The sequence below is a fragment of the Lathyrus oleraceus genome, chromosome 5, assembly GCF_024323335.1.
Source record: "Lathyrus oleraceus cultivar Zhongwan6 chromosome 5, CAAS_Psat_ZW6_1.0, whole genome shotgun sequence".
NCBI lineage: Eukaryota > Viridiplantae > Streptophyta > Magnoliopsida > Fabales > Fabaceae > Lathyrus > Lathyrus oleraceus.
This window is the reverse complement of record NC_066583.1, coordinates 32,840,252-32,866,250: the sequence shown is the minus strand read 5'-3', so window position 1 is coordinate 32,866,250 and position 25,999 is coordinate 32,840,252. Positions and strand designations below refer to the sequence as shown.

Here is a 25,999-nt window from a genome sequence, read left to right as displayed (position 1 = left end):
AAAATTTTCTCTTAAATTCTAGTTTCATAAAATTATTTTTAATTATTTTTGTGATTCCATTTAATATTTTTTGTGAATTATTTCATTTCTGATTGTTTTTAATTCATTTAAAATACCATTTGATATTCAAAAATGCCAAAAATATTTTCTTAACATCTTTGGGTGTTGATAGGTCTATGAAAAATATTCTCATTAATTTCTTAATTGATTTGAGATTTATTTGAGATTTTAGTCCAATTATGTTGTTTTCTTTATTTTTTAACTGTTTAAAATTAGTTTCTGTTTTCAAAAAATATTGAGAAAATTTGTCAAACCTTGTTTGACCATGTTAGACTTATGATGATCCAATTGGACTTATCCAAGTTGATTTGAATTGGATTTGAAGTTTGACCTTTATTTGTTCATTTTATTTTATGTATTATTTTAATTCCAAAAAATACCAAAAATATGTTTGACCTTTCTTGACTTCTAATCTTCATTTCACTTCTGTTTACCATTGATTGATGTTGATTCCATTCATGTTTGATCAATGTGTTTTGGTTATGTCATTTGATTTCTCATTTTGGTTCATTTCATTTCCATCTTCATCTTCTTCTTTTTCTTTTGACCAATGAGTTAATGATTTGTGGTTAGCCTTGACATATGAAAGGCTTAACCTTCTTTGATCCAAATCAAATTCATCTTGATCAAAGGTCAAATGAACTGCTTTGTATCCAAGATAGGTTGCTTCTTGGTTAAGCAAAGAACCTAAAATCCATACAAGGTCATTCTTCTTTTCTTTTGGCATGGCAAGTTGTAGGAGCTTGGCTTACTTGTCATGGTCTCCAACTTGTGTTTATTTGCCTATAGTTTTATTGACCGGCCTCAGATAGGTGTGACTACTACATTAATCCACTTACGATTGCTTAACATAGCGCTAAATTGCCTTGTGGCATGCTAACACTAACTACTAATTACTAACTTTTAATTCAAGCATTTAATTCTTGCAATTTACTTTAATGCAATTTAATTTCTTGCTCATTTATTCATATTGTCTTTTCCCTTTTCTCACTTGAGCTCATGTTTATGTTTATGCCATTTTCCTTTTGCTCACTTGAGCACATTATTGTGTAAATATAATATTGCCTTGTGCTTGTTTTGTTTTGTTTGTGTGATCCCAATGCAAAAAGGAGAAAGGACTTAGATTTAGGACCTCACCTATGCTTAATGGAGTTTCAAGAGCAAGTAGGCCTCATGCCTTTAGAATGCTAAAATTGGTGAAGAGCAACTAGGCCTCATGCCTTTAGAATGCTTACATCTTGATGTTGACTTGAAAGGACCCCTATTCTAAACTCACTCTTGTCCATTCTTTCTATTGCATTGTGAACCTTTTGATTGTTTGTTCTTGTGTGATAGGGATCCCAAACTTGAGCTAGTTAGAAGGATCATTGTCATGAGCATCCAAGTTAAGAGAGAGACAAGCCAAATGGAGATCCTAGGAGATTGATTGAATATTTGCTTGATTGCTTGAGTTAATTGCTTATTGCTTGCTAAGTCCAAAGGAAAGGAGCATCTTGGATCATCTTTATGATCTCAAGAAAGGAACTCCAAGGGTTTTATTTCTCTTCTCTCATCTGTGCATGTTTAGGACTAGCCCTTCTTTTCTTCTCTCCACTCTAACCCAAGCCAAACTCATTTTTGTGCAAACATTGACATTGTTTTCAAAACTAGAAACCTAGACATTAAGCCTTTGATTTTTCAAACTCTTTTCTTAATACTTATTTTGAATTGAATCTTAAGTCAACTTTGACTCCCTTTTTGTGAATACTTCTAATTTGTAAATACAACTCACTCAAGTTATTTTATAGTTCCGATGGCCACCTTTGTTAAAAACTTTTTCTTGAACATTAGCCATATGTTTGAGTTATCATAGTGGTTGATGTAAACCTCACCTCATCCTTAGTGATTGGACTATAAGTCTTCCATACTTATTATAGGGTGGATCCCTCACTAGTATGTTGAAGCTCTCCTCACATGGTGGATTGTTGGTTTAGGTTTAGTTTTCTCCCTTTGATAATAAAAGACCTTAAGGCTTTTGTCAAATCAATTCACCAACTTATTTTGAGATTTTTACCCTGAACTACGAGGTTTTGATCCTACCTTTGTGATGGTACGTAGGCAATGGGTTTATCCATTCAAACAACAAAATTGTAAATAACTTGTATATTCTTTTCTCATATCCCCAATCATGTTTGCACAAATATTTTCACAAATACCAACCTACCATACAACACTTGCAAAAAGGGCTCCCTTAGAGTACTAAGGATGTTTTGGGTGCTTAAAACCTTCCCATTGCATAACCAACCCCCTTACCCAGATCTCTGACCTTTTTATTAGTTTTTGATTTGATAAAACTTCTCGGTTTTTGTTCGCTTTCTAACCTTTCCTTTGGATAAATAGAAGTGAGGTGGCGACTCGAATTGTATGATTTACTTTTGATTTAGTCAATAAATCTAAAGGTAACGAATACCCCGCTATAGAAAAGTGGCGACTCTGCTGGGGAAGCTATATGAAGGAATTCCTAGTGGGTTTTTCCTACTTTTTGCCTTTGTTGTATTGTATATTTATATTTTTGTGACATATTTTTGTGCAAATTTGGGATGACTGTATTGATTGTAATGTATGAATTGCTTGATATATCAATTGCTTGTGTGCTTGGTGGTCTCTTGTGAGATGAGTTCTATACCCGAACTCGAGTGCACTTATGATAGGAGAATGGCATAGTCTTGTTGACTTGTGTGGAGTTATTCCTTAGCAAGTTGACTTGCAAGCCCATTCACTTGGTGGAGGTTTTGTTGGGATCAATAATGTCACACGAGTAGTCGTGGTTAGGCATTACTCTTTCCAATATAAACCTTAGAAGCCAAGGACCTTAGATTACCTAGCCCATCTTGGCCTATTTTAGGACGTAGTGCGAAGGTCGGTCAAGTGTAAGATTTGATACGATTGTTACGCGATACTACACTCATAAGAGTCTCTCTTGAGAATATTTTTGGAATACGAGTAGTCGTTTATCCGATAATATCCGAAAGATAAGATGATGACTATGGGAACCTCTTTTAGAACTTGATTGTCAGGTTTAACCATAGTACACTCCCTTTGGGAGGTTCTTAACTGAGACTCCATGCTCGTGACTTGCAACAAACCCTTGATTCACGGTTGATCCGTTCTCGTATATCATTAATATCAATGGAACTTGGGTGTTGATAAGGTGTAAACCATAATCCACCAAAATGGATGATTGATATTGAGGATAACTTGATCCATCCCGTGACCTTTGTGTGGTGTGATTTTCTTGATCCTTGAGTGTGATTGTTGCATCCATGCGTTCATGCATCCCTTTGCATCCATATCGTCAATAATGAGAACATTTTCAAGGAACTTAAGAGATCTATTTGCAAATTTTTAGACATGGATAAGCAAAGAAGGAATACAAAGAAGTACATTTTCAGACAACTCGACTTGAAAGAGTTAAGGAGTTTGACATCCTATGTATTAGATCCCTTGGAGTTCAAAGCTCGCCATGGGAAGCTTCTGTCTATTCTTGCTACTCAAGTTGATGAAGGTCTGATGAGTGTGTTGGTGCAATTCTATGATCCTCTATACCGTTGCTTCACTTTTCCGGATTTCCAGCTTTTGCCTACGCTTGAGGAGTATGCCTATCTTGTGGGTATACCTATCTTGGATCAGTTGTCGTTCAGTGGTTTGGAGAGGGTTCCTTCTTCTCAAGAGATTGATGATCTGTTGCACATAGATGAATCTGATATTGGTGCTCATATGACTACCAAAGGTGGAATTCAAGGTCTCCCATCTGATTTCCTCATTGCCCAAGCTACTTTGTTTGGGAAGGCCATGAGTGAGGACGCCTTTGAGGCCATATTTGTACTTCTCATCTATGGGCTAGTGTTATTCCCCAACATCGACAATTTTGTGAATGTGAACACTATTAGGATTTTCTCTACTCTTAATCCCGTTCCGACTCTGTTGGGTGACACTTATTTCTCTTTGCATATGAGGAATGCAAAAGGTGGTGGTACCATTGTGTGTTGTTTGCCTCTGTTGTACAAGTGGTTTATTTCGCACTTGCCACAGACGCTTGCCTTCAAGGAGAACAAGGGATTTCTATGGTGGTCTACGAGACTTATGTCTCTCACTAATGATGATATCTTTTGGTATAACCGTGTGTATGATGGTGTGCAGATTATTGACTCTTGTGGTGAATTCTCCAATGTGCCTCTTCTCGGTACATGTGGTGGGATTAACTACAACCCTATTTTAGTACGTCGTCAGCTTGGGTTCCCCTTAAAGGATAAACCTAATAACATTTTGTTAGAAGGTGTGTTCTTTCAAGAGGGTAAATATCCCCAGAACTTGAAGGGCATGATGGTCCGCGCTTGGCGCAAGATCCGTAGGAAGGGAAGGAAAGAGCTTGGTCCGAAGAATTGTATTGCTTTGGAACCCTACACCTCTTGGGTGAGGAGGAGAGCGCTTGAGTACCGCATGCCCTATGACTATCCAAGACCTACACCTATGGTTATGGTTGGGCCTTCAACCCTCCCTAACCAAGGAGTAGAGGAGTTGAGAGATGAAGACTGTTCGCGTGCTTGGGTCTGTGAGCGAGAGGAGCTACTTCAGCAACTCAGAGATAAGGATGCTTTTATAGAATTTCTGGAGCACTAGGTTATCGACGAGCCTGATGATGTGGTGACTTCTCTTCTTCCTCAGTCATCCAGGTTTTGGAAGAGGAAGTATGATCGACTCGCCAAGGGGAAGGCAGATATGGAGGCAGCCTATGAGAGAGAGGTGAAGAGGCTTCGCACAACTTATCTTTCGGTCTCGAGAGCTTTGGACGATTGTTTCTAGGGTTCCATAGGATGTTCATTTTCCTTCTCTCTTGTATTGTATTTGGTTACCAAGACTGTACTTCTTTGGTGTAAAAATTTTTCCAGATATTATTGATATGATTATTCCACTATATGTCTAAAAAATTAATATTTTCCAAATATTTGCGAATAGATCTCTAAAAAAATTCCTCTGATTAAAACAAAAAAAATAATAAAATCATATGCACAAGCATTGCATGCATCATGCGCATAAGCAGGTTTTGTTCAGGGCTTCTTGATCAGTGGTCTAACTTTGTGTTCTTCATTCATTTTGAAGACAAGCTGACGCACCGGTATAACACCAGGGCCAATTCTTCAAAGCTAATGGATCATCTTGAACAAGAGAACATAGAACTTAAGGAGGAAGTGGCTAGGTTGACTGCCCTGATGGAGTCATTCCTGGTCGTCCAAAGTCAGTCTTCTCCAACGCCTGCAAGTCCTCCCTAGAGGACGGTCATCTCAGAGGTTGATTCCTCTACTGTGCCAGCCGCCACTGCTCATTTCGCTCCGTCTACTATGCCATCCGGGTTTCCCTGGGGGATGCCTGCGAATTTTGTGCCAGAGGGTCTCGCCCCTACCTTTGCTTCTCTGCCGACATCTAGCCCGGTCCTTGCTGTGCCGCCTCCAGTTGTGCACACGTTGCCGAGAGTCGACGATACCATTTATCATTCTGAGCCATCTGAGGGCCCAAATGTCTATGATAAAATGGATGCTATGAATGACCAATTCATTGAGCTGCGCAAGGACATGAAGACTCTAAGAGGGAAGGACCTCTTCGGTAAATCTGCTGCTGAGCTGTGCCTCGTGCCAAATGTCAAGATTCCCATCAAGTTCAAAGTGCCTGACTTTGAAAAATATAAGGGAAACACTTGCCCTTTCAGCCATCTTGTGATGTACGCACGCAAGATGTTAACTCAACTGACAACGATCAACTCCTCATCCACTATTTCTAGGACAGCCTGTCCGGTGCCGCACTCAGATGGTATATGGGTCTGGATAGTGCGAACATCCGCTCCTTCAACGACCTTGGCGAAGCTTTCGTCAAGCAGTACAAGTACAACGTTGATATGGCTCCCGATAGGGACCAGCTGAGGGCTATGTCCCAGAAGGAGAAGGAAACATTTAAGGAGTACGCCCAGAGGTGGTGTGAATTAGCCGCACAGATTGTGCCCCCGTTCGAAGAGAAAGAAATAACGAAGATCTTTTTAAAGACTTTAAGCTCTTTCTACTACGAGCGGATGATTGCTAGCGCTCCCCCGGACTTCACCGAAATGGTTAACATGGGGATGAAACTAGAGGAAGGAGTCAGGGAGGGAGGCCTGACTAGAGATGAAGGCTCTTCTGCAAAATGTTATGGGGCGTTTGCAAAGAAGAAAGAGGGAGAGGCATATGCCGTGTCTTCCCATCCTAAAAGAAGACCCTCTGTGAAGAGGAAGACTGTGCGCCCTGTCAATAACCAGCACCAGGTGGCTCATATAGCACTTGCCTTCAGGGAAAATCAACATTATCAGCATCAGCAACAACAACATTAATAATATCAACAACAACAGCATCGTCCGCAACAACAGGCCTACCAGCCTCGAAACAATAACAATACCAGACCAGATATGATAGGAAGAGGGTCACTTTTGATCCAATTCCAATGATCTATGCCGAGCTCTATCCTTCATTGATAGACCGAAAGTTGATCACTCCACGTGACCCACCTGCTGTACCGACCAACCCTCAGTGGTGGTACAAGTCCGATCTTCACTGTGTTTATCATTCTGGTGCTCCCAGACATGATATGGAGAACTGTTATCCCCTAAAGACCAAGGTTCAAGACCTTGTTAGAAGTGGGATCTTGTTTTTTCAGGACGTAGGTCCAAATGTTAAAAAGAACCCATTGCCCGAGCATGGGAAGGTTGCTGTTAATATGGTTCAGGGTTGTCTTGGCAAGTACAAAGTCCGGTATGTCAGTCATATCCGACAATCGTTGGTCGAGATGCATAGACTGTTATGTGGATACAGTCATTACGAGCATGACCATGAAAGCTGCCGTGTGTGCACTGTCAACGAGAGAGGATGTTGTCAAGTCAGGAAAGACATCCAAGAGATGCTAGATCAGGGTGTGATCGAGATACTTCAGAATCGTGATGAGGATGAAGTGAATGTTATATCACCTGTATTCAGAATACCCGAACCTGTTGTTGTCAGATATGATGGCAGCAAGAAGAAGGTTTCCCCTACTCTCGTAATCAAGCCAGCGGGCCCGGTTCCATACTCCTCAGATAGAGCTGTTCCCTACAGATATAATGCAGTTGCTTTGGAAGATGGGAAGGAGGTGCCTTTTCCCTCCACTTTTGTTGTGAGTATATCTGATGTTAGTGGTGTGACCCGCAGTGGTCGTGTTTTTTCGGCAGCGCCGAAACCCCATGTAGACGTCTCGAAAAGAACTGATGTTATTGATAATTCTGCCAGTCCTGTGGGGACTTCTTCTTCTCTGAATCCGGAACTTGTTGTTGATAGACCTGTCGTTGTTGCTAAAGCTCCTGACCCTGTTGGCCAGAATGGCATATTGAGAGAGGACTGTGATGAGATGCTGAGGCTCATCAAGAGGAGCGAATATAATGTTGTCGATCAGCTGCTTCAGACTCCATCAAAGATATTTGTCCTATCTTTGCTGATGAATTCTGAGCCACACCGTGAAGCTTTGCAGAGGGTGTTGTGTTGGTGTAAGCCCTAGAGGCCAATACTTTTGGTACTTGTATCAAATTATTTATTAATAATTAAAAGGCTTTTTCTTTATTATGTTTGATTAATAAAGTCCCTAGAATAGCTAGTCCGTTTAATGTATCAAGTATGACTTAATCATGAGATCACATTAAACATAAGGACACTATTCTTAAAGTATCCGTAGTCGAGCTTTATTGTGAAGTGGGATAACATTAAAGCATTAAGACTATTATGTTTGTAGACTGATGATCACATCTCATGGATCATGGATAAAGAGTTATCAAGTCTTAAACATAGGTATGAATATTAAGAGTAATATTTATACCGGATTGACCCGCTATGAGAATACTATATAGAAAGTTATGCAAAGTGTCATAAGTTATTCTCATGGTGATAATGGTGTATACCACTCTTCGACCTGAAACCACTATGGATCCTAGATGTAGAGTCGAGTGCTTTATTGCTGATCCAACGTTGTCCGTAACTGGATAACCATAAAGACAGTTGATGGGTACTCCACGAAGCATGTTGAGGGACATGAGTGACCTAGATGGAATTTGCCCATCCTGCGTAACATGATAAATGTCTATGGGCCCAATATTGAACTGGACAAGGATGACACGGTCTATACCTTGTGTTCAATATAGACATAAGGGCAAAGGGGTAATTATACACATAATTATTATCACAGGAGGTTTTGTCAGATCACATGACATTTTCGTGACTTGGGTAGCAGTGATGTGTTGCTAGATACCGCTCACTGTTTATTATGTTAAATGCGTGATTTAATATAATTGTCAACGTCGCGAAAACCTACAGGGTCACACACAAGGACGGATTGATGAGAAATAGAGTAACTAAGGAACACCGTAAGGTACGGTGCACGTAAGTGGGAGACGAAATATGGTAAGGTATCAAATACTTAAGTGATTTTGGCATATTATGAGATATGGGCCAAAATACACTTAAGTGGGCTTTTTAGCTTGAAGCCCGCACAAGTGGTTCTATAAATAGAACCCTTGGGTAGAAGCATTGTCACTCAGACTCAACTCAAGTGAAGACTTGGAGTTTCGTTTCCCTCTCTCTCTCTCACTCAAAGCCTTCATTCGTACCAGCTAGCACTGAGATTGAAGGAATCCGTTCGTGTGGACTGAGTAGAGACGTTGTCATCGTTCAACGTTCGTGATCGCCACAAAAGGTAACGATTCTATCACTGATCATGCCCATTCGTAAGGATCACTAAATGGAGAAAACTTTAAATTCCGCTGCACCTTGGATGGCAATTCTCCTTCATGTTGGACGTGGCATATGTGGATCACGGTGTCACAATAGAACAGTTTGATAGCATTGATGCAAACATAACTGCTTGTAACAATTTGAGCTTTTGCGATGCTGATCTTCCCGGGGAGGGAAAAGACCACAATTTGGCTCTACACATTTCAATGAACTGCAAGGATGATGCCTTGTCTAACGTGCTGGTAGACACAGGATCGTCGCTAAATGTGTTACCAAAATCCACTCTAGCGAAACTTTCTTACTAGGGGCCTCCCATGAGGCAGAGTGGAGTGGTAGTCAAGGCTTTCGATGGATCCAGGAAAAATGTGATTGACGAAGTTGAACTTCCGATCAAGATTGGACCTAGTGATTTCCAGATCACTTTTTAGGTCATGGATATCCACCCTCATATAGTTGCTTGCTTGGAAGACCATGGATTCACGAGGCAGGTGCCGTGACATCCACCCTACACCAAAAGTTGAAAGTAGTTAAGAATAAGAAGTTGGTGGTAATAGGGGGAGAGAAGGCTCTTTTGGTAAGCCATTTGTCTTACTTTTCTTATATAGATGTTGAGGATAAGGTTGGGACGTTGTTCCAAGCCTTATCTATCGCTGAGCCTTTAAGGAAAGGATCTTCTTCATTTGCGTCCTACAATGATGCGAAGTTGGCCATTGAGCATGGCGCAACTACTGGTTTAGGATAAATGATTAAGTTGGAAGACAATAAATCCCAGGCTGGCATAGGGTACTCTTCAGACACTTTCAATAAGCGTGGCTTGTTCCAGAGTAGTGGTTTCATCCACACGGTCGAAGACCAAGAGGCTGTTGCTATAGTGGAAGATGATGCAGAGGAAGATTCTGGAAACTTTGTCATCCCTAGAGGAGTCTGTAATAATTGGGTCGTTGTTGATGTTCCAACAGTTATCCATAAGTCCACGTAATGTGTTTTTCACTTTTGTTTAAAAACCCTTCTCCCATGCCAAAAGGAGAAGTGATGACATTGTTGGCACATTAATATAATGATATTCATTCAATAATCACATGTTAAATGTTTGTTTTCCCAAATTATTTTCCCTTTTTTCTTTTTGCATGAAATTGGTGATCACCATAAAACCCTAAAAAAGAGAATGAAATCAATCTTTTCATCTGCATAATGATTTACCTTTGTTTGAATTCTAAAATCTCTCTTATATCCAAAATCATTATGCAGGTTTATCAAACCCATTGAACATAATGATCCAACACCATCTCCCAACTTTGAGTTCCCTGTATTTGAGACCGAGGAAGATGATGTTGAAGAGATTCCTGATGAGATCACCCATCTGCTTGAGCACGAAGAGAAGATCATTCAGCCGCATCTTGAGAATCTGGAAACAATCAACTTGGGGTCTGAGGAATGTGTTCGCGAAGTGAAGATTGGAGCACTCCTGGAAGAGTCTGTTAAGAAGGGGTTGATTGAGTTGCTACGAGAATATGTCGACGTCTTTGCCTGGTTGTATAAAGACATGCCTGGTCTGGATACTGATATCGTGCAACATTTCCTGCCTTTGAAGCCTAAGTGTGTGTCTGTGAAGCAGAAGCTCAGAAGAACTCATCCTGATATGGCAGTGAAGATTAAAGAAGAAGTTCAAAAGCAAATTGATGCGGGGTTTCTGGTGACTTCTACATATCCTCAATGGGTGGCCAATATTGTGCCCGTGCCTAAGAAAGATGGAAAAGTCCGAATGTGTATGGACTATAGAGACTTGAATAAAGCTAGTCCGAAAGATGATTTTCCTCTACCACACATTGATATGTTGGTAGACAATACATCTAAATAGAATGTCTTCTCATTTATGGATGGATTTTCCGGTTATAACCAGATCAAAATGGCACCCGAGGATATGGAGAAGACAACATTCATCACACCTTGGGGAACATTCTGTTATCGAGTGATGCCCTTCGGTTTGAAGAACGCTGGAGCCCCGTATCAACGTGTTATGACTACCTTGTTTCATGATATGATGCACAAGGAGATCGAGGTATATGTTGATGATATGATTGCAAAGTCGAGAACGGAAGTTCAACATGTAGAGCACTTGTTGAAGCTTTTTCAGCGTTTGAGGAAGTACAAACTTCGTTTGAATCCTAACAAGTGTACATTTGGAGTCCGTTCCGGAAATTTATTGGGCTTTATTATCAGTGAAAGAGGTATTGAGGTTGATCCTGCCAATGTCAAAGCAATACAAGAGATGCCTGCGCCCAAAACTGAGAAGCAAGTCCGAGGTTTTCTTGGCCGCTTGAATTATATTTCCAGATTTATATCCCACATGACTGCCACATGTGCGCCTATATTCAAGCTCCTCCGGAAAGATCAGCGTTATGATTGGACCGAGGATTTCCAAAAAGCCTTTGACAGTATCAAAGAGTATCTGTCTAAGCCTCCGATTCTGTCTCCGCCTGTGGAAGGGAGACCCTTGATTATGTACTTGACAGTTCTTGAAGACTCTATGGGTTATGTATTGGGTCAACAAGATGAATTAGGGAAGAAAGAGTATGCTATATACTATCTGAGTAAGAAGTTCACTGATTGTGAGTCTCGATACTCAATGCTTGAGAAAACATGATGTGCTTTGGCTTGAGCTGCTAAGTGCTTATGCCAGTATATGTTGAATCATACCACTTGGTTGATATCCAAAATGGATCCAATTAAGTATATCTTTGAGAAGCCTTATTTAACTGGGAGAATTTCCCGTTGGCATATGTTGTTGTCTGAGTATGACATTGAGTATCGAGCTCAGAAGGCTATTAAAGGTAGTATCTTGGCTGACCACTTGGCACATCAACCAATTGAGGATTATCAGTCTGTTCAGTACGACTTCCCTGATGAGGAGATTCTGTATTTGAAGATGAAAGATTGCAATGAGCCTACGCTCGATGAAGGGCCAGAGCCTGGTTCCCGATGGAGCATGGTATTCGATGGCGCTGTAAATCAATATGGAAATGGTATTGGGGCAGTGACTATTACTCCTCAGGGCACACATTTTCCTTTTACAGCAAGGCTAACTTTCAAATGCACGAATAATATGGTGGAGTATGAGGCCTGTATTATGGGATTGGAAGAGTGTATTGATCTTAGGATCAAACATCTTGATGTTTATGGTGATTCGGCCCTTGTTGTTAATCAGATTAAGGGTGAGTGGGAGACGAATCAGCCTGGCCTCATCCCATATAGAGATTATGCAAGGAGGATTTCAACTTTCTTTACCAAGGTTGACTTCCATCATATTCCTCGAGATGAGAATCGGATGGCAGATGCTCTTGCTACGCTTGCTTCAATGATTGTGGTGAAGTTCTGGAATGAAGTCCCCAATATTACTGTGATGCGCTTGGATAGACCAGCTCATGTATTTACAGTTGAAGAAGTGAAAGATGATAAGCCATGGTATTATGATATCAAGTGTTTCCTCCAAAGTCAGATTTACCCGTCTGGGGCATCTGTTAAAGACAGGAAGACTTTGAGGAGATTATCTGGAAGTTTCTACCTCAATAGTGATGTGCTTTATAAGAGGAACTTTGACATGGTTTTGCTCAGATGCGTGGATAGACACGAAGCAGACCTGTTGATGACTGAAGTCCATGAGGGTTCATTTGGTACTCATTCCAATGGACATGCCATGGCAAAGAAGACGTTGAAAGCAAGCTACTATTGGCTGATAATGGAGTCTGACTACTGCAAATATGTGAAGAAATGCCACAAGTGTCAGATTTATACGGATAAGATTCATATTCCCCCGACACTTCTGAATGTGATTTCATCACCATGACCTTTCTCCATGTGCAAAATTGACATGATTGGCATGATAGAGCCAAAGGCGTCAAACGGTTACCGTTTTATTCTCGTAGCAATTGATTACTTCACCAAGTGGGTTGAAGCGGCATCATATGCAAACGTGACCAGGCAGGTGGTTGTGAAGTTTATCAAGAATCAACTCATATTTTGTTATGGTGTGCCAGACAAGATCATTACTGATAATGGATCTAACTTGAACAACAAGATGATGAAAGAGCTGTGTAGCGAGATCAAGATTGCACATCATAATTCTTCTCCTTATAGACCCAAGATGAATGGGGTTGTTGAAGCTGCTAATAAGAACATCAAGAAGATTATCCAGAAAATGGTTGTTACGTACAAGGATTGGTATGAGATGTTGCCATTTGCTTTGCATGGCTATCGTACATCCGTTCGTACTTCAACAGGGGCAACCCCTTTCTCTCTAGTATATGGCATGGAGGCTGTGCTCCCCGTGGAGGTTGAGATCCCATCAATGAAACTCTTGATGGAAGCCAAGTTGACTGAGGCTGAATGGGTTCAGAGTCGTTTTGACCAACTGAATTTGATTGAAGAGAAGAGATTAACTGCTATGTGCCATGGTCAGTTGTATCAGCAAAGGATGAAGAAAGCCTTTGATTAGAAGGTCAAGCCTCGTGTATTTCGAGAAGGTGACCTCGTGCTCAAGAAAGTTTTGTCTTTCGCGCCCGATTCTAGGGGCAAGTGGACTCCAAACTATGAAGGTCCATATGTTGTTAAGAGAGCCTTTTCAGGCGGTGCTTTGATACTTACAACTATGGATGGGGAGGATTTCACTCGTCCTGTGAATTCAGATGCAATCAAGAAATACTTTGCCTCAAATAAAAACAGAATAGCTCGCTAAGTTGAAAACCCGAAAGGGAGACTTAGGCAAAAATGAGCGTCTCGGTGGATTGAAAACCCGAAAGGGCGATCCAGGAAAAAGTTAGAGACATGAAAAATGAATATATATATCCTGCTAGATTGAGTACCTCACCTTGGAGCAATCTAGGCAAAAATTAGGGATTTGGCAAGTAACTGCATCTTGACAAGACTTTGTTCTACAGCTGTCATCTGTCGAAGATTCTCGCTCAGTCATCGTCAACTGAAGCTTCAAATACATTGGATTCAAAGTTGGTGGAGAAATGGTCATTATGTTCAATGTAGCCTTTTTCCAATATATATCACCAATTTCAAATTTGTAAAGATCCATGGAGTCTTGCCATTTGCAGACTACCATTCCATCAAATAAATTTGAGCCTTTATCCAATTCTTTGCACTCTTATTTGTTTCTGTTTAAAAAATGTTTGCATGTTTTAATTGATAAATATCATTGTTTTAAAACAAATAAAGTTTTTATAAACTGTTTTTAAACAAAGTGAACATTCACAATGACCGAAAGGATATGTGGAATGTCCTCAGTGCTCTCCCAAGGATAGTATGATCTCCAAAAGGGTAAGACATTTGTTCATATTCCTAGCATATTTGTTATCCTCTTCATCATCTTTTAGGTTGTCTCCTCCATGAGCGCAGAGAAAGGTGATATGTCATCAAGTCCCTAGGGAATCTGGAGTTTTGGCCTTGATCTTTTGGAGATGTGTATACCTCCATCCTTAGATCCCCAGAGAATCTGAGTCTAGCATCTCTATTTTATCAATTACACGGTTGTCATCCCTTGTGTGGAATGACCTGAAATCCCTTATAAGTTGATAAAAATTGATATGCTATCTTTTCGAGGAAATTGATCCTTCCCCCAGTAATTGAAAATCTCCCGCAGAGTGAGCAGGTTATCCCCAGTTTGATCGCCAGCAGTCTTTCCTTAGTAGAGTTGCCTGATCATAGCCTGATGTTTGTTTTTCCTCCTTGATGGATGGTTTCCTCCTAGCAGAGCTGGTGTTGAAGATGTTTATTTCCTTCCCCAGCGGAGCAGTGTTTCTCTCATCCTAAAAGAGATGTTTCTCCAGCAGATATGAGGAAATATGTTGGTTTTTTGGAACTTCTGTTTGGTGGTTGTTCCCCACAGAGTTTCACATCTTTCCTTGATAAGTTCCCCCAATAGAGTTTCTTCTACGATGGATCTTATCTGTGTTGAGCTCCCCAGTAGAGTTTCCTCTACATCGGATCTTTTGTCTATTCAACAGCAAATCCCTGGCGATGGCTCTATAGCTTCCCTAGCTGAGACTTTACCTGATCCTAGTTTGGCGTTGGAACCTCGAGGAGGATGTGTTGTTTCCTTCCCCAGTGGAGTGATTGGTTCTTTCTCCGCAGTAGAGATGTTCCCTCAGTGGTTAGAAGTGAATGCTTGATTGATGTATTTCTGTTTGGTGGTTGTTCCCCACAGAATTTCACATCACCCCCTGGAAATATTCCCCAGTAGAGTTCTTCTATGGCTGATCTTATCCACATCTCTGCGTACTGGTGGAAGATCCCTAGCGTTTGGTAACTATGATCCTTTGGCTGATCCCCAACAGCGGTCTCTGATCCCCAGAGACCCTGCTCGTCCCCTTAGCTGTAGTCTTTGTCCCCGGCAGCGACTCTGTTTGATCCCCAGCTGTGATTGGTGTTTCCCAGTATTTGTTTTCCCCACCAAATTGGATTTCCTCCTGTGGGCCTGGCCTTCTCTTTCGAGATGTTGTACCAGATGTTTGTCCATTGATTCTTGGACCTGTTTGTGTTAGATATGCCTGTTTGTCAGCATTAATCATACATAAACCATGCATGCACATGCATATTCTTAGCATTCAGATATTCATGTTGCATTCTTTGCCATATATCTTTGCTTGTTATCTCCTGCTGTTGGTGAAATGTTCTTCCCCAAGCAGATGTTTGTGTCTGATCTCTCCATTCAGAGTTAGCCCCCATAGGCAGAAAGTGTCTATCTTTCATTCTATATTCCCCACTGAGTTATGTCCTCGTGGATGATTATTGTTTCAGTTTCCTCCCTAAATATGCATTGGGATGGAATCACTCCCCTTAGTTATCTCCTCATCGGGTTGAGTCGTATTTCGTTGTGTCTCTCTAGTTTGTTCCTAGATTGACTCCTTTCTTGTTATTTTCCCCTGCAGTTCCCTGTGGTTCGGGTGATCAATTACTCAGTAAACAATAATTGTTCATTTTCTCTTTGGCGGAGTTCATGGCCTCCTACCTAGTAACCGGTAGTTGTAAGTCCTATTTCTGTGGTTTTCTACTCAATAACCGGTAGTTGCAAACCCCATTTTGTCCCCTTGCAGAGTTAATCCTTGATTTTGTTCATCCTAACCGATGACGGATACTCTCACCCTTGGTTTTCTACCCAGTATCTGGTAGATGTAATCCCCTCTTTGTTGGTTATCTTTATCCAATATTCGGTATTGATATTCCTTCACATTGTGAGTATACCACCCAGTAACCGGTGATATGTCTCTTGGATAATTACTCTGATCAAGCAATTTATCCCCAGCGAGTCATCTTTCATTTACCCTTGTTTGGTAATGATTGTTTCTCCCCTTGATTGGTCATCATTTCATACCCAGTAACCGGTATCCCGATGTCCTTTCTTTTCGGTCGATTTATTCTTTATTAACCCAGTAATCGGTTGTGGATAGTCTTCCATGCGAGTATGTTATCTACGTTCTGACGGTAATAGATAATGTATCTCATGCGCTCTTCAGTTGAAGTCTTTTTCTTCCCCAGTTGAGTAAGATTCGTATGTCCTATAATCGAGTTTGCTTTTTCAGCCCTCCTTTCAGATGATGAGTGTCTTGGAAATATTCCCCAATTCACGCCTGGTTGGTCACCTATCATATGCCCAGTAACCGGTATCATTGGTGTTCCTCCCTTCTGCTCCCTATTATGACTTTTTGTCCCCTGTGGAGTCAGATTTTCCTGAGTTGAAATAAACCTTTTTAGGTCTTCCTCAGATGTTTGGACGATTGATATCTCTCACCCTTATACCGGTCTTAGATTTTCTTTCTCCCTGAGCATGTTGTTCTCTCACCCTTATACCGGTGTTTTGATCACATGTCTCTTTGAGTTTATTACCCAGTAGCCGGTAATACCTCATTTGTTGCTTCCTCAGCTGAGTCCTTTGTGGACATCCCCACCTAAGTCCGAATTTTTATCCGAAATATCTTTTGTAGATAGTTATGCTGTATTGGCATATTCCCCTATACACGCATCTTTGCGTCAGCTCGAGTCTTTCCATTGATTTATTTTCATGGAATCCCTTCGTGTCTCCCAGCAAGTTTCAAGTCGTGACCTGCTCACACATTTTTACCCTTATTTACCCCCAAAGTCTCTGTTTCCCTAGTGAGTGTATTACTCTTATGGACTTTCAGTTTCTCCTGATTTCTTTTTCTTTGTGGACATATATCCCCACAGAGTATTAGCTTTTGCATGCATACATTTTCATCATGAGGTCTCATAGGGACCAAAATTCGTCTCTTTATTATTATTTAAGCCCATTTTACCTCGTTGAGACGAAGATTTTAACCTTCATATCTCCGACGAGAGTGACCTTAAATAGGGGCATCTGTAAGACCCTAATTTTGACCCTAAGATCCCTCATGGCATCATATCATTTGCTCATGGCATTTTCCTCAAGGATCATAGCATCTTGGCTCCTTAACCCTAAGGTTGGGACTTGCGTGAGTTGGTTTGAGACCACCAAGCATGCTTGAATTGTATATTATTGCTTTTCTTATTTTGTTTACTAACCAAAAGCACAAAAATATGTCACTAACTTTGTTTGTTTTGAAGCTTAAGCAGTCATGTGATCCAAGGTTCCTAGGAGGCCCCTATGCCCATTGAAGTGTCCAGATGAAGATGAAAGCAAGCATTACAATGGTTCCCAAAGCCCTCAATCATTATATATGTCTCCCAAGTATCTCAATTTGTCAATTTGATCAAGATAAATCAAAGGGCTTGAGGATTGCTTCCCAAGGAAACCCTAATTCAACTGTGCGTTGACTGTGCCTTGCTCATGAAGCAACCTCAACCTATGATTAAATAAAATCAAGGGAATTTATTTCTTTCATAATTTTATGCATATATTAGCCTATGTGAGTGTCCTCAATCATTCACTCATCAAGTTTTGAAGTTTTGACTTGAGAAGTTGACCAGTCAAGTCATCTAACTATTTTGAAATCCACTGAGACCTAACTTTTGATGTGTTTGTCAAATGAATATGACCCCAAGAGAAAACATGTTCTTAGAAACCATATGAAAAACTTTCATGTTAATCAAAATATCATTTGAAACTTGGAAGGTCATCATTCATTTCAAAACATTATAGGTCATTTTGACTGAAACCCTAATTTTGGGTCAACTTCCCAAGGACCTAACTCCTTCATTTTTCATGATTTTAAGGTGAGACCAAGTGAATTGGAAATTTTAAGATGTCTAATTAAATTTTCATTTTGGAAAAAATTTCATAATCCTAAAATAAACACATGTGATAATACAAAACATTATAGGGCACTTTGGACCAAAGCCATTGAATCTTGAAAAAGTCCAACTTCAAGTGCCCATAACATTTTTATTAAAACTCCAAATGATGAAAAATTTAAGTCAAAATTTATTGAATTTAAAAGATATACAACTTTAATGTTGGAGGTTTTTCCATTTGAGTCTTGCATCATTGAAACAGAAGGGCTTGAAGTTGGTCCTTTTTGGCAAATTTTTCAAATACATGTTTTGTACCTTGAACTTCATGGCCAGTTTTCACTATTTTCCAAACTCCAGATGGACTTTTATTCAACATAAATTTTGTTCCTTATGTCAAGACCTTTCCAACAATTAGTCATATTCGTATGTTTGGATTTTCCAAATGTGATTTTCGAAGAGATCAATATTTATGGTCATTTATGGAATCCAAGTGAAATCTTAATACACAAGCTAATGCCTTGCAATCTGCACGTCCAATTCAATTTGTTTGATGTTCAACATTCATTTGCAAGTGGTTTTGGGCCTCACATGCGCCTGTACAGGCCCATGCATGGAGGACCCAATTTCATGCACACGAGTTTGCTCACACTTTGCATCAGCTGTGGCTATAAATAGAATGCATTGCCTCACTCAAATCTCAACCTGAAGGCGCCTGAATCTCTGTAGAATTCATTTCCCAACCTCTCACCAAAGGAATTTGAGTTTTCACTTTCATTTTTCAAGTTTGATTTTCAACAACATCAGTTGAATTTCAATACTAATTCCTAAGCCTAGCTCTCATACCAAGCATCAAGATCAAGCTGCAAGCAAAGGATTGGTTGAATTGTGATCATAAAAGATGCACTACAAAGGTTTATACCTCAACTGTTTTGCTTCGAATCTCACTGAATATTGTGCATTGCTTGTATTGGTTTGGTTTTTTGAAGTCCTGATGTGAGAGGCAAGCCAATAGTGGCTTTAATTTTGTGAATTATTGAACTTCAGATTGAACACCTAGTTTTTCAATCTCAGATTTCTTCTTCCATAAGGATCTTGAGTGAAAACTAAGGTTACAGGGGTGATGTACATCACCCCAGCTTTAATTTGGTGTATGGATCGCGTGTTTTAGTTGAGGTTGCAAAACTTGCAACTGGTGGGCGGACTGTGCCTTCTCACCGGAGAAGATGGTGGTTTCCACCACCGTCCCCACGCGTTTGAACCATGGACGTTGGATGATGATCTCTAGATCTAATCTTGGCCTTGCATTGTTATGACTTTTTTAAATGCTTCATACCACACGTTTGACCAAGGTGTATGATGAGCGCGCGCTTGAGAGCCTTTTGATCAGCCACGTCAATTAATGAGCGTTGATCCAAGCGCTGTGGTTTTTTCTAATTTCTTAATTTCTGTTTTATTTTCTTTTATTCCATTTATTTTCAAAAATTCATAACATCTTTATTTGGAATCACAAAAATATGGGACCAATTGCAAAAAATTTCTCTTAAATTCTAGTTTCATAAAATGATTTTTAATTATTTTTGTGATTCCATTTAATATTTTTTGTGAATTATTTCATTTCTGATTATTTTTAATTCGTTTAAAATACCATTTGATATTCAAAAATGCCAAAAATATTTTCTTAACATCTTTGGATGATGATAGGTCTATGAAAAATATTCTCATCAATTTCTTAATTGATTTGAGATTTATTTGAGATTTTAGTCCAATTATGTTATTTTTTTCATTTTTTAATTGTTTAAAATTAGTTTCTGTTTTCAAAAAATGTTGAGAAAATTTGTCAAACCTTGTTTGACCATGTTAGACTTATGATGATCCAATTGAACTTATCCAAGTTGATTTTAATTAAATTTGAAGTTTGACCTTTATTTGTTCATTTTATTTTATGTATTATTTTAATTCCAAAAAATACCAAAAATTTGTTTGACCTTTCTTGACTTCTAATCTTCATTTCACTTCTGTTTACCATTGATTGATGTTGATTCCATTCATGTTTGATCAATGTGTTTTGGTTATGTCATTTGATTTCTCATTTTGGTTCATTTCATTTCCATCTTCATCTTCTTCTTTTTCTTTTGACCAATGAGTTAATGATTTGTGGTTAGCCTTGACATATGAGAGGCTTAACCTTCTTTGATCCAAATCAAATTCATCTTGATCAAAGATCAAATGAATTGCTTTGTGTCAAAGATAGGTTGCTTTTTGGTCAAGCAAAGAACCTAAAATCCATACAAGGTCATTCTTCTTTTCTTTTGGCATGACAAGTTGTAGGAGCTTGGCTTACTAGTCATGGTCTCTAACTTGTGTTTATTTGCCTATAGTTTTATTGACCGGCCTCAGATAGGTGTGACTACTATATTAGTCCACTTACGATTGCTTAACAAAGCGCTAAATTGCCTTATGACACGCTAACACTAACTACTAATTACTAACTTTTAATTCAAGCATTTAATTCTTGCAATTTACTTTAATGCAATTTAATTTCTTGCTAATTTATTCATATTGTCTTTTCCCTTTCCTCATTTAAGCTCATGTTTATGTTTATGCCATTTGCCTTTTGCTCACTTGAGCACATTATTGTGTAAATATACTATTGCCTTATGCTTGTTTTGTTTTGTTTGTGTGATCCCAATGCAAAAAGGAGAAAGGACTTAGATTTAGGACCTTACCTATGCTTAATGGAGTTTCAAGAGCAACTAGGCCTCATGACTTTAGAATGCTAAAATTGGTGAAGAGCAACTAGGCCTCATGACTTTAGAATGCTTACATTTTGTGCCTTAGGGCACCATGCCGAAAACCCTTTTCTCACCGGTAACATCAACCAACACATAAATATTTTCTACTCTGAGCTCTAATTCCTCATCCCCGATGAGTGATACGTAGGCATAAGGGCCACAATCCTTGGCGAGCACTATAATGAAACCCCCTAAAACCCTTTATTTCACACACATTCTTTTGGAAAATAAAACAATAACAAATAAATCCCCATGTACGTAAACAACCAAAATGGTTCCCATGGAATACCATGGACGTGAGGGGTGTTAATACCTTCCCATTGCGTAACCAACTCCCAAACTCTAGTCTCGTTTACGAGACCGATTCTTTATCCTTTTCTAGCGCTTCCCGTGCACATATCTTTTCGAGGGTTTTATCGATTATTTTCCCTCGCCTCTCCAATATAGGCATATAAATAAAATTCGGTGGTGACTCTTCTGATCTCTACCTTTTCCATGAGGAGGCCGTTTGTTTCGGTCCCCAGTTTCGTTATCGCGTGTGAAATCCCGATAGCGCCAAGATTAAGGCGTGTTTAAGGAGGTTAAATGAATCTAGGCATTTTCATCGAAGTTCAATTTAACGTCTTTCATCAAGAGTCCGGTTAAAGGTTTGGTGATCTTAGAGAAGTCTGTAATAAAATGTCGGTAGAAACCGACGTGTCCAAGGAAACTTCGGATCTTCCTGACTATCTTTGGTGGTTGGAGGTTTTCAATGACTTCAATTTTTGCTTTATTGACTTCTATCCCTCTCTCAGATACTATGTGTCCTAAGACTATACCTTTTTTTTTACCATAAAATGACACTTCTCCTAGTTAAGGACTAGGTTTACTTTAACGCATCTTTCTAGCACCTTTTCTAAGTTAGCAAGGTATCCTTCAAAGCTTGATCCGCACACGGAAAAATCATCCATAAATACTTTCATGATATCATCTAGGAAGTCTGTGAATATCGCCATCATACATCTTTGAAAGGTTGCGAGAGTACTGCGTAGTCCAAATGGCATCCAATGGTAGGCAAATGTTCCATAGAACATTTGAAGGTAGTCTTCTCTTGGTCATCTGGATGAATTGGTATTTGGAAAAATCCTGAGTAATTATCTAAGTAACAAAAAGATAAGTGTCTAGATAAACATTCAAGCATTTTATCAATGAACGAAATAGGAAAATGGTCCTCTCGAGTTGATTTGTTTAACTTTATGTAATCTATACACATTCGCCATCCATTTTCTAATTGTTTAGCTACAAATTCTCCTTTCTCATTATGAACCACGATAATGTCTCCTTTCTTAGGTACGACATGCACTGGGCTAACCCATTGACTATCAGAGATTGGATAAATTATTCAAGCTTCAAGAAATTTTAGCACTTCTTTCCTTACAACATCACCCATGATATGATTAATCTTCCTCTAGTGCTCTCTAGAGGATTTAGAGTCCTTTTCTAGCATGATTCTGTGCATACACACATAGGGGCTTATCCCTTTTAGATATGAAACATTGTAGCCTAAAGGAGTATGATACTTTTTCAACACTACTAAGAGTTTCTTAGTATCATCTTTGTCAAGATCAACATTAACTATAACTAGACGATCAAGGCGTCCATCTAGAAACTCATATCTTAGATTTTTGGGTAGTACCTTATGTTCAACTGATGGTTGCTTAGGGCTTGACATATGGTCAGGTGTAAGTGCAATACAGTCTCTTAACCTATCATCATTATAAGGACAATCATATTCTACCTCATCTTCTTCTAGCATAGCTTCAACTGGAAGTTCGATCGGTTCCTTAATAGGCGGTGGTTGTTCAGCTGCTAATTCTTTTATGCATTCATCAATGATATCAATGAAACAACATGTGTCATTTATAGCTGGAGCTTTAAGAAATTTGTAAAGAATAAACTCAATCTTCTCTTCACCTACCTCGAATGTTAGTTTCCCTCGCTTTACATCTAATATCGCACCGGAAGTGCCTAAGAAAGGTCTACCTGATATGATAGGTATACTAGAATATTCCTTTATATCCATTACTATGAAGTCCGTAGGGATGTAGAATTGGCCAATGCGTATTGGAATATTTTCCAGCATTCCTACAGGGTATTTAACTGAGTGATCTGCCAATCGAATGGACATTCTCCTAGGTCTTAAGTCTCCTAAGTTTAGTTGTTCACAAATCAAAATGGGCATTAAACTTACGCTAGCTATTAAATCACAAAGTGTTTTGTCGATGACAAACTTGCCTATAACACATGGGATAGAAAAACCACCAGGGTCTTTCAGTTTGGGGGGCATGTTGTTTTGGATAATGGTGTTACACTTTGTAGTGAGAGCCACTGTCTCTTCATCTTCAAGTTTCTTTTTATTGAATGGAATTTCTTTTAGGAACTTGGTGTAATATGGCATTTGTGTAATCGCTTTTGTAAAAGGTATAGTGATATGAAGTTGCTTTAGAAGCTATATAAATTTCTTAAACCGACCCTCATTATTTGATTTGACAAGTCTTTGAGGATACAAGATCTTTAGTTTATAAGGAGGTGGAGGTACATAAGGTTTCTCCTTTTTGACCGTTTCATTGGTTTTGGTTTCCTCCTTGTTGTCAACTTTATGTGGTTCTTCCTGGCTTTCATCAACTACTTCCCTTGGTCCGCTCTCATCTTTCCTATACATCGCAGGGTTTGAAATTCTTGGGTCATCTGGTCCATCTAGTTCCTTCCCATTTTGCAGTGCGGAGTTAACATGGCTCTTTGGGTTTGGTTGAGGTTGGCCTGTAAATGTTCTAATAGGGGCAGAAATGGCTTCTTGTTACTGGGCTACTTGAGAGATTTGTGTCCCAAGCATCTTATTATGTGTGGCCATGGCGTCAACCTTAGTCGCCAATTGTTTCACCAACTCATTGTGTGAACATTTTGGTTCATAAATTCTTTGTTTTGTTGAGTTTGAGTTGCGATGAAGTTTTCCATCATCATTTCCAAGTTTGATTTTCTAGGAGCAGGGGGAGCAACGAAGTTCCCTTCTGAAAATTTGGAGGTATTGAAAATGGTGTGGTTGTTGGTGGTTGACTGGGTGCAAACAAAGCGTTGTTGTTTTTGTAGAAAAAGTTTAGATGATTCCTCCATCCAAGATTATATGTTTTTAAATAGGGATTTCCTTGCACGTAGTTAACTTGGTCTGGCATAGTCCCTGTCAAAAGCTAACAATCAGTAGCGATACGTCCTTGGATTCCACAAATCTCGCAGTTTGGAGTTATAAAGGCTACAGTAGCTGGAGTGGTAATGGTTAAGTTGTTGATCTTTTGAGTGAGTGCATCGACCTTAACACTCACATGGTATATGCCATTTACTTCAAACATTCCTCTTTTTTGTGGTGTACTCTCGACTTAAGCATGTTCGTTTCCCCATTGATAATGGTTCTGGACCATACTTTGAATAAGCTTGTAGGCTTCATTGAAGGGTTTATCCATTAAGGCACCGCCAAATGTAACTTCTATGTTCATTCTTTTGTTAGAAAGTAGACCATTATAGAATGTATATATGATGAGCCATTTTTCTAGACCGTGATGAGGACATAACCTTATGATATCCTTGTATCATTCCCATTCTTCAAAAAGCGATTCTCCTTCTGTCTGTCTAAACATGGTTATGTGATTTCTTAACATCACTGTTTTCTTAGAGGAAAATATCTCGCTAAGAATTCCTTCTTTAGTTCATTCCAAGTGGTGATAGAGTTTGCAGGTAAAGATTGTAGCCAAGATCCGGCTCTATCTCTTAGGGAAAATGGCAACAAATGTAAGTGAATTGCTTCAGGATTAAAGTTATTAGTCTTTAATGTCTCTGCATACTATACAAATACTGACAAATAAAGATTTGGGTTCTAAGTGGGATTTCCTGAGAACTGGTTATGTTACATGATTTGTAATAGAGAAGGTTTCAATTCAAAGTTTTCGTCTAGATTGCATGTGGAACAATACTTGAGTGTGACTCGTCTTCAGATGGGACTGTAAAGTCCTTGAGTGGACGATTATCTGGTTCAACCATGTGATCGAATATGACTCTAAGTTCACATATTTGGAATTTGAGGTGAATGAAACACTCAGTTTCAGGGATCAATTGTTCTAGGTCATCTCCGGTTGAGCAAGTGTTGGACATACAATCGATAAAAGAAAAGAAATAAAATACATTAGTATATACGTTGCTACAACAAAATTATAATATTGACTGTTGGTCCCCGGCAACAGCGTCAAAAACTTGATGTGATCGAATTTGCAAGTGCACAGACCAATTAATTGCAATATAAAAAGTGTCAAGCCCACATAGACCAATGTCAACCTAGTGTTATCTATCGTCGCTTTGTAAATATAAGGCTAATCGATTATGGTTGATTTGAGAATGAATGTAAAATACTAGAAGTTTTAAAAATAAAATAAACAGAGACCAGGATGTAATTTTTGAAGTACCTTCGGGACTCAGATAAATCTCGGCACTTCGTTTTGCTTTAAAATATTTTTTAGAGGAAATATTAATTTAAAAAAACTGCTCACTTTTGCACAGCCCGTGTTATATTTTGAAATCGTAAAAGTCATGTTGTCACTCCACAAGTTACAATTCTGAAACAATTTTTGAAAACTGATAAGGCCTAATTAATTTCTAAAGTGTTGTCGTTGTGTTTTGAAGTTAAAAATTCATTTTTTACTGATCGGATACCGATTTCACACTGTCACGCTATTGGCCAATTTCTGAGTGTTTTCAGTTTCGCGCAAAACTTTTTAATTTAAAAACTAAAAATTCAGAACCGAATAAATAAATTAATTTTAAAAATAAGCGGCAATAAAATTTATCGAGTCTCGTCGGAACGACGATCCTCACATATCAGACTCTAGGAGCTTAGTTGGACATATTTAGAAAAGGCACATTGTATTTAATTGGAATGAACATAATAATAAAACTAATAATTAAAATAATAACAAATTAATAATTAAGAATATATATATATATATATATATATATATATATATATATATATATATATATAATATATATATATATATGTGTGTGTGTGTGTGTGTGTGTGTG

At 39.0% G+C, this 25,999-nt stretch overlaps 1 protein-coding gene and 1 non-coding gene across 2 annotated transcripts; one reads left to right on the top strand and one right to left on the bottom strand.

Annotated features, from left to right (window-relative positions):
* Positions 1-22,343: 22,343 nt before the first annotated feature.
* Positions 22,344-23,333, bottom strand: LOC127078570 (uncharacterized). The gene has a single exon (XM_051019014.1). It carries the CDS (start codon positions 23,331-23,333, stop codon positions 22,344-22,346), a length of 990 nt encoding a protein of 329 aa, XP_050874971.1.
* Positions 23,334-24,478: 1,145 nt separating this feature from the next.
* Positions 24,479-24,585, top strand: LOC127088609 (small nucleolar RNA R71). The gene has a single exon (XR_007790439.1). It is a non-coding gene; the product is annotated as a small nucleolar RNA R71 (small nucleolar RNA).
* Positions 24,586-25,999: the final 1,414 nt, after the last annotated feature.

Excerpts from the sequence above, each read along its gene's own strand:
- LOC127078570 (XM_051019014.1), bottom strand. The coding sequence starts at position 23,333 with ATGCCATATTACACCAAGTTCCTAAAAGAAATTCCATTCAATAAAAAG.